The 9220-nt window shown below is 40.2% G+C and overlaps 1 protein-coding gene across 1 annotated transcript in view; it reads left to right on the forward strand.

The window, feature by feature from the left end:
• The first annotated feature begins 7659 nt into the window (after window positions 1-7659).
• LOC117935231 overlaps window positions 7660-9220 on the forward strand; it is a 22394-nt gene continuing 20833 nt past the window's right edge. Inside the window, exons 1-3 of the mRNA XM_034857368.1 lie at window positions 7660-7743; window positions 7888-8232; window positions 8346-8456. Coding sequence (XP_034713259.1) covers window positions 7698-7743; window positions 7888-8232; window positions 8346-8456 — 502 coding nt within the window. The 5' untranslated portion in view covers window positions 7660-7697. The remainder of the gene's footprint in view (window positions 7744-7887; window positions 8233-8345; window positions 8457-9220) is intronic.

A 9220-nucleotide genomic window follows, 5' to 3' on the forward strand; every position in this document is an offset into this window, starting at 1 on the left:
TTGTCCTTGACTATTGTTTAAATTGGTTTGATGTTCCGAAACACTTAAGTGTGACAAACATGCAAAGGAACAGGAAATCAGGAAGGGGGCAAACACTTTTTCACACCACTGTACTTGTTAACATGGAGACAGAAGCTTAACAAGTTTAAGGACACCGGGTTAAAAATGAAGTTACATTTGATTGGTTGCTATAAGAAGGTCAAATTGTGGAGTGGTTCAAACATCTGTCTGCCTTAGTAAAACCCGATGTAAAACATCAGTAACTTCAGTGTGACTGTCCCACTGTGTGTTTTATGAATATAGCAGCAGCAGATTAGAATCTGCAGCAGCAGATTAGAATCTGCAGAAGAACTAACACGTTCTTTTCCTGCCATGTGGTTTCAAAAAGCTTAATTATGAACTTGTTTATATTCCTTATAGTACAGTGATACCATTAAGTTTTTTTTAGATTGCTTACACACAAAAATTATAACTTTCTGTCAACACTGGCACGCATCCTGAAAAGACATCAGGCTGAAATTAAGAAAAATTTGGAGAGAAACAACTGGTCTTCTCCTCAGTCTGCAGCACTGGTCTTGTGTAGTGTTTGGTGAACTTATTGTGTATTTGCACTTTTTCTGTGTACTTAATTTACAGTACTCAGGTTAGCATCAGCAGTGTGTAACTGCTGTGTAACTTCAAACATAATTAAGTGAAATGAAACGTGTGTGTGATAATTGGGTGTGGTTGTGCTAATTGGATGTAGTGTTTTGAAAAAAAAAAACGGTCCCTGCTTTCAAAATTGTGCTTAAGCAATTGAAAAAAACTGTAATACAAAACAGACCGCAGGCTTGGGGGGGGGGGGGGGGTACATCTCTTGCATCTCTTCACAGGAAGAGGCAGCACAGTGCGGTCTGTGCACAACTTATATCAAAGTGACAAGGCCAGGCAAGCTAAGTATAAAGAGAAACCGTGCAAAGCGATCTGCTTGGTTTTGACAAAAATCAGCTGCTGTATTTGTACAGACTGGAAGTATGGGCCATAAATAAATGGCTTTTTGCTTTGGCTGTGTTTGCATGCACATGCTCACGCACTGTGGTAACAACACGTACAGCCACAGGAAGGCTGGCTTTCAGCTCTCTGCATTAAAACCACAAGCATCAACGGCGGCACTACTTTCACACAAAAGCTAATATACCTTGTGCCGCATCATACCTGCACAGCCAGATGACAAGCTTCCCCTAGTCAAGTTTCCATCCACATGGATGGAAGTGTGGCACACTTGTTGACCACATTTCCTGAAAATTGGTCAAATAAAAACAAAATGTTAATAAATGAACATTCCCTTCCCCTATTGCTATGTTAATATTAGTTGGTTCATGGAGAGTTGGTGCTGCAAAATACTCCAGTTGTGGGCCATTAAATCAGTTTTGGATTACAGTTTTTTTTTTATAGCTAAACTCCAGTCTGCACAGCACCAGTTCATGTAGACCAAACTAGTTCGTTTTTCGTTGCTTGAATACAGTTTTCTAAACTCTACACACTTAGCCCATGCCCAACACTTTGGATTTACAGCACTTTGTTCACATGCTAACACACTGCTGTCAAAACTGTTAACCCACACATTCAAAACAGAATAGAATCAAATACTGCTGAATTTCAGCTGAAAGCCTAAGCAGGTGTCTTTGTTGTAGACTAGTTAGTGAACATATACGGTATTTATATAGAGAAAGATCAGAAAGCCTTTTTTTGTGTGCAAACACCAAATAAGAGTTACAAACCATTATACACTCTACCGTTTGAGAGAAACTGGAAAAAGAGCAAAGATACCAATATGTCCAGGTCAGATGTCTGAGGTTATATAAACAGCTAAAACACTATATCTTTAATATAGTAAAACTGCGTTCCTACTGTTTTTCAGAAAGTAATAGAGGTGAAAGCAATGGAAACACCACATTCATTAGTATTTAGAGATCATGCAGACATCCAATGTGATGAAGAAGTCTAGTTGCACAATGCTGAAGAGAGGCAGGATCAGTCACACTATTCTATGTTACTGTTATGTACCTTTAGTTTCAGTAATTCCATAAATTACTAGAGACAAAATACTATATTGACGCAAACTGCTGATTTCATTCCTTTTTCTTTACCTCATGTGAAAATTGTTATATTATGATATCTACATCTTTTCTTTAAAGAAATTATGGAGTAGTGAGAAGTCACTCAAATTGTTCAAACTGAGAAATTTAGTATTTTCTGTATTGGTGTTTGATGCGAGTGTTTTTACTCTCAGTGTGTTATGACTGACAGTGTGTGTTATCTCGGTGAGGATTGTTCATGGTGTTTGGCTGCACTGAGCCTGTGTTGAGACGTGTGTGAAGAGTTACTTGGAATGAGCTTTACAGCTGATGTGAACTGTTTAGTTCAGGTGACTGTTGCCAGTACAGACTGTAGTTGTGCCCACTGTTGTTTTGCAATAAAAAACCAAAGTCATTTAAAGTGCTGACACGCAGCAAAGGGCCGCAGGTCATAGTCGGACCCGCGGCCGCTGCGTCGAGGAGTAAACCTCTACATGTGGGCGTGCATTCTACCAGGTGGGCTACCCAGGCACCCAAACAAACTGTATGTAGTGTTATACCATCTTCATATTAATGTTGTTCGAGGGGTGTACTCTAGCTCAGCTAGTGAGACTGTTCTCCCCTTGTAGGCTGAGGTCTGCAGCGGCAAGGGTTCGAATCCGACTTGCATCCCTTTGCTGCATGTCATCCCCCCATCTCTCTCCCCCTTTCAAGTCTATCCACTGTTAATAAAGGGAAAAGCCCCCAAAAAAATCTTAAAATAAAATACTAATGCCACTCGAATTAACTACAAACTCAGGCCTCCTATCTGTCAAACATCACAACTTCAGTTTGGTTTAAATGAGAGAGGGTCAGTGATATGGAACGCTTTGCCATTTTTAAAAGCTAACACGTTAACCAATTTAAGAAAGCTGTTTGTTTTTTGGCCGTGCAGTGTTGTCCCTATGGGATGTCTTATAAACAACCCATGTAACTCCTGGTATTATATTACCTTTCATATTTATTCTGTTGATTTGATATTGTGTGTAATTTTAGTCTGGTCTATTTTTTCTCTTCTCTTTTCTGATCAGTATTTGAATATATATTCTATTTTAAATGGAGTATGCATTGTAGAGTGCCCAGATTAAGCCCCTCTGAGGTTTGTTTTGAATCCCTCCATCATATCTTTTATTGATTATGTGTATATTAATTTGTAGTATTTGTATGTATGTAAACCACTAAACTAAAATGCAAAGGCATTGCATTGGCAGGTGGCTGTGAGCGGCAAGATAATAATCTAAAGACACCCCGCCTCTCTAAACTTCTTGACAAGAGCTCAGCGGTACAATCTATCCTCGCAGTGAAGTGATTAAACACAGAATGAGGACCTTCACCTTGATAACATCTCTACTTCTCTGGAGCCTCAGTAAGTACTGATACTCGGTTATTCTCTGCACCAAATCATCCAGAATTTCAACTTTAAAATAAGAACTGAATTATTGTTGTTTTAATGTCATTAATACAGTACGTTCTGCGTTATACACTCAGGGATAACTCTCTTTCTGTCTCTGCTGTTTGTCTCAGGCTGGATCTCTGTCTCAGCGTCTGAGTCTCACACTGTGGACGTCCAGTCTGGTGGAGACGTCACTCTGATGTGCTCCAACATTTCCAAAACTCCAACTCTGACAGAATGGTTCAGACTGATCAACAGAAACAAGCCCAGCTGCGTCTCCTCTATGTACGGGTCTGATAGCGAAGCCTCGTTCTGTGAGGGATTTCAAAACAGATTCGAGATGAGCTCCAACATCTCTACTGTCTTTCTAAAAATCAACAGAGTGAACTCCTCTGACTCAGGACTGTATTTCTGTGGATTTAACCAAAGCCACCATACAGTCCTTGGCAATGCAACATATCTACAAGTCCCAGGTAAGATTGTAGTTAATCCTCATAGATCTGTGTTTCTCACCATGTTTACAGTTTCTCACATTTGTTTTCAAAGTAGTATAAAAAACAGCATGAAGAAAAAACAAGAAACAATTCTGTGTCAAATAATGTAATTTCAATATGTCTTGAAGGTGAAGGTGAATCTGATTGTATAGTGGCGTTTACATCACCTAATGGTAAGGTTCTCTCTTTACACTGTGCCAGTCAATTAAATCTCAACCATGTCTTTAAAAACAGACTCTAATTCTGTCCTCCGTCTTATAGATGAGTCTGATGGAACAACAAATGTCATGAATGCGATCATGGGTGCTCTGACTGTTTCCCTCACTATAGTCATCATTTTTCTGGCTGTTAAAATCAGGAAACTCCAAACAGGTACAGCTGATATAATATATAATTAAATACACATGATGGATAAATCCAAAGGAAAGTTTATGGCCAGTAATAATTAACTAATGAGACTTTTGTCTTTTTACCATTGATCTGTGAATGAAGAACTGCAGCCAGAAAGAAACCAGGTGAACCCGGCATTAACTTATATAAACTGTGTGTTATGGTTTAAAAGATGCTCAGCCTGAAGATATCTTGACAGGAAAGAGAACATGTAGCCTTCCAGCTAGTTAGAAAATAAATAAATACATAACCTCTTTAAGATGATAGTTATTTTAATACGTGTTTGTCACACAATGTGGCCTGTGTCTGAATCATTAAACAGTTTTTATTAGCTATGCTAGAATTTTAGTTTAAATTATTCCAATTCACCAATTTCACAGATTTTTGACAAACTCAGCTACAGAGTTTGTGTGATCACTGTGACTCTGAATACTCTGATTTACAGGATCTGGGCTCGGATGAACTGAACTACGCTGCTCTAAATTTCCCAGCAAAACCCGAAAGAAGCTGCAGGCCTGCATCAGAGAGAGAGCTGGACCCACATGTTGTGTATTCTGCCACCAGATAGACTCAGGAAACATCTGGAACTGCAGCTCCGAGTAACTGACGCTTCATTATGTTAATCTGCTCATGTGTTTTTATGTGTGGGAGGTGTCTACTGCCAAAAATTAAATTTAGAATAGTGTCTTTGTATGTACTGTCTTTTGTTTCTTTCTGTCTCTCTCTGGGTGAAAGTGTGCGTCTTTCTTATTTTGTCTAAAGAGCACGTTTAATGTGTGATGGTGGAAGAGAAATAAAGGACACTGATTGCTGTCCGACTTAGTTATAGGGCGAGTGAAGTGGTGTGTAGAGGGAGGTTTGAGTGATAAACATCACTCGTTTGACAGGAAGAGACAGCACAGTGTGGTCTGAGAACAACTGAGGTAAAGATCATGACGTGTCTGAAGTCAACACTCTGTGGAAAGTCTAAAAGGAAGGAAGCAGTGATACAAGCCTTGACATGAATATTGATCTACAGAATATGGTGTCTGAGGATCTGAACTCTGCAGCTCTGAGGTTCCTTTCAAACACAATAAGGAACAGGAGGCCTGCATCAGAGAGAGAAGTGGAGACTCAGGTTCTTTATAGCGCCAGCAGATAGACACAAGCAGCAATAGAACTGCAACGCTCAGTGGAACTAATGCTTTATCATATATCATATTTATCTGCTGCCAGAGTCCATGGCAACATTCTTTTACGTCTTGGAAATGCATTATTTCACAACGTTTCGGTCACACAGACCTTCCTCAGGTGAATTTCAGGTAAAATCACCTAAGACAGGCTTGTGTGACCGGAACATTAAAGCATTTGCAAAAAAGAGATGTGCAAAAGCGCTTTTGAATCAAACATTCTTTTATTAAATAAAGAGCCCTGCGGTGCCAAACAGGTTCTGCATGCATTCCATCACAGGAAGTCTTCAGCCATGACCACAAACACCAAATGACTCCCTGTTTTCAATAACCAAGAGTAATTCTACTTTAAAAAACAGATTGAATTCTCACATGCATCTTTCTCTCAGTTGCTGTCTTTTTTTGTGTGTGTCCTTGATTGTAATCTGCAGATGAAAAAACTGAAGATATTTGAGGTTTGGTGGAGGAGGAGCCAGTGGAGGAAAAGGATCCTTGTAAAAGGTCCTCGTAGGTAGAGTCTGCAGGGAGGGACACCGTATTTTCCTTTGTTTGGATATACTTTTTATTTTTTAAAATATTTCTATTGTACATTGTATATGAAACAAACAAAGAATTAGCTTTTTGATCTGGTTGTGTTTGCATGCACATGTTGACAACAACGAGTGTGATGCTCCTCTGCATTATTTTGCACTGTGGTAATAACACTTACAAACACAGGAAGACTGGCCTTCAGCTCTCTGCAAAAAAAGCCACAAGCAACAAAAGCTGTACTCCTTTCACACGAAAGCTTTACTGCTTTCTCTTCAAAAGTAACCATAGTTTTGTTAAGGAAATGCTATCAGTTAGAATCTTATAATCTGTATATCTCAAAACTTACACCTTCTTTGCAGATGACACTGTCCAATTTCCTAATACTCATTTTCCTCTTTACTTTCATACATCTGCACCCTGCGTGCAGATAATAAGCCTCGTGCAGCCTCATACCTGCACAGCCAGATGACAGTGTCATTAAACTGAGATGTGTACACATGTGCAGTACAGCTCAGCAGAGAGTGGAATTGATTTGAGGAGTTGTAGCCTAGTCTTGCATTGCTTGACCTTCCTCCACCGCCCTGAGGAGCTAGTCCACACAGCATTTTGGGATGGGAGAAGAACAGTTTATTGGCATGTCTTTAAACCAATCACAATGGTCTGGGGCGGTGCTAAGTGCTGGACGGAGCAACGGTGTCTCTGCAAAATAGCCTGAGGGAGTAACTTGTTTTGGTGGAATTCGTATGTTCGATTTGAAAGATGATGATGATGGGTGGCAAGCTAAACACGTATGTGTGTGTGTTCTCACATACTCAATCTGCAGAGTAATTCTCACCAACACAAGCATATGTTTGCATTGCGTTTCTGTTTTAAATGACTGATAAATAATAAATAATAAAAGTATCCTCACCAGCCAGCTGCCGTACTACCCTGCTGTTAACATATCAACCCGCATAGCGTTGTGTACCTGTAACCCAGCCAGCTACAAAGAATTGGTAAAGCATCCAGACTTTTGAAAGCTTTGAGATCAGCACCAGTTTATGGGAGTACCCTGTTTACCACATAGTGTCATAGATTGTGTCAGGCAGACTGAAATCGGAGGGAGGAAGAAGGTAAGGGTTGGTATCCAATCCTGCCGTCTCCAACTTCTCCAAATACCGCTCTTTGTGAGCACCTACCAGATGCCCTACCTCGACTGGTAACGACACGTCAACTTGTTCTTCAGTAGAAGAAGCCATAAAGAAGAAGATATAATTATTATTACAGTTTATTTAGTGTTATTTATTTGAAACTGATTGAAACTAATGAAACTGTTTAACTTGTGCTTCTGGTGATTCTGCCATCCGTCATGGCGTCGGCACGTGGTTGTGGTCACATGTTTGCAAAGGGTCTATATTAGTAGATACCTACATTTGCACCATGCACGCTGCAATGAGTACTAAAATACCAAAGTACACCACAGCATCAGCCACATGCAAACAATGTTGCTGCATGGGCTGATTTCTGTACTGTCTGGTTGGTGGTTGGCAAGATAAAAACAAGAAAAACCCTCCTCCCACCTTCCCTCTTTAAGTCTGGTTCCTGGAGCTCAGCAATTCATTGCAGTAAAACGATCTTATGCACAATGATGAGCTTCACTGTAGTTACAGCTTCACTTCTCTGCAGCCTCGGTAAGTACTCCCATTAAATTATTCTAATGGCTAACTTGAATGAAGTTTAATAGCCCCCAGCAAAACCTATTGCAGTTGCTACTACAATTGTTACGTGTTTGTTGCATTATCACCTGAGATCTCAATCTGTCCGTCGTGTTTCAGGCTGGATCTCTGTCTCAGGTTCTGAGTCTCACACTGTGGAGGCTCAGCCTGGGGAAGACGTCACTCTGCTGTGCTCCAACTTTTCCAATGCTCCCTCTCAGATATATTGGTTCAGAGTGGTCAAGGGATCCCAGCCCCGCTGTGTCTCCTTCATGTTCAAGCCTCCTGAGCCCGCTATACTCTGTGATGGATTTCAAAATGGAAAATTTGAAATGAGATCCAACATGTCTGCTGTTTTTCTCAAAATCAAACAAGTGAATTCATCCGACTCTGGACTGTATTTCTGTGGATTTAACATAATAAAAAACCCGGTTATTGTTGGTGCAACATATTTAGATGTTCAAGGTAAGAGTGTTTTAGCACTGTATTATATTTCAATGAAGTGGGATTGCGATGGCGTACTGTCAAAATACTCAATCATTGTGCAAGAGAATCTAATTGAATCATCTTTCTTGTAGAAGAGCCTGCTGAAATAGAACACCTGATGAGTGTGATCCTGGCCGCTGTGACTGTTGTTCTCACTAAGCTCATCATTGGCCTTGTTGTCACAAATACTCGATTTCAGACAGGTGTGGTATGAGGGCTGCCTTCTTTTTTTTCATACTGCTTTAGCACTTCCTCTTATTAATATCAGTTAAATTAAAATTGACATAATGTCTTAACAGCAGTGTTTATAAGTACCTGACTGACCTGACTTTCTGTCTCTTATCTGATAATTAAACTTTTTAAGATTTACTTTTATATGTTTTATAGTGTGTAATACAATCATTGTATTGCTTGTGTTAAGCTCATACATGTGAATATTGTCTGACTCTTAATTGCAGATCGTGGACTCTGAAAGATTCAACTAGAAAGACTGAGAGGACAACTTCAAATGCAGCCCTGATCCAGGACCGTCACACCACATTCTGCATCACATTCCTGGATGTTCACCTCACCCATACATTTCAGTCACTCAGGGGCTCAGCAAATGTGTTAAAGGAGAAAAAAATGAGACCACTGTTTTCAGCAGTGATAAATGACTGCAGTATAGCTTCTGGCCAGCAGTGGCAGCATTGAGCACAGAGCTGCTGAGCAGCACCCAAGTAGATGAAGGAGGAAGAAATCCAGTGCCATCTTGGATTTTACATGGGGCGTTTCTCAATATGTGTTCTTCTATGGACTTGTGTTCTTGTGTTCTTGTGAAACGTCATGTTTGGTGACCAAAGTACTGACCCAATACACAAGTTAGCATTTCGCCAAGAACACTTAAAGTCCCCGGATGTGATCTGGACACGCCCATTTTACCGAGGATACATCGGATGGTAACTTGTGTGAACTTGGCCGGGCCGGT

The sequence above is a fragment of the Etheostoma cragini genome, chromosome 19, assembly GCF_013103735.1.
Source record: "Etheostoma cragini isolate CJK2018 chromosome 19, CSU_Ecrag_1.0, whole genome shotgun sequence".
NCBI lineage: Eukaryota > Metazoa > Chordata > Actinopteri > Perciformes > Percidae > Etheostoma > Etheostoma cragini.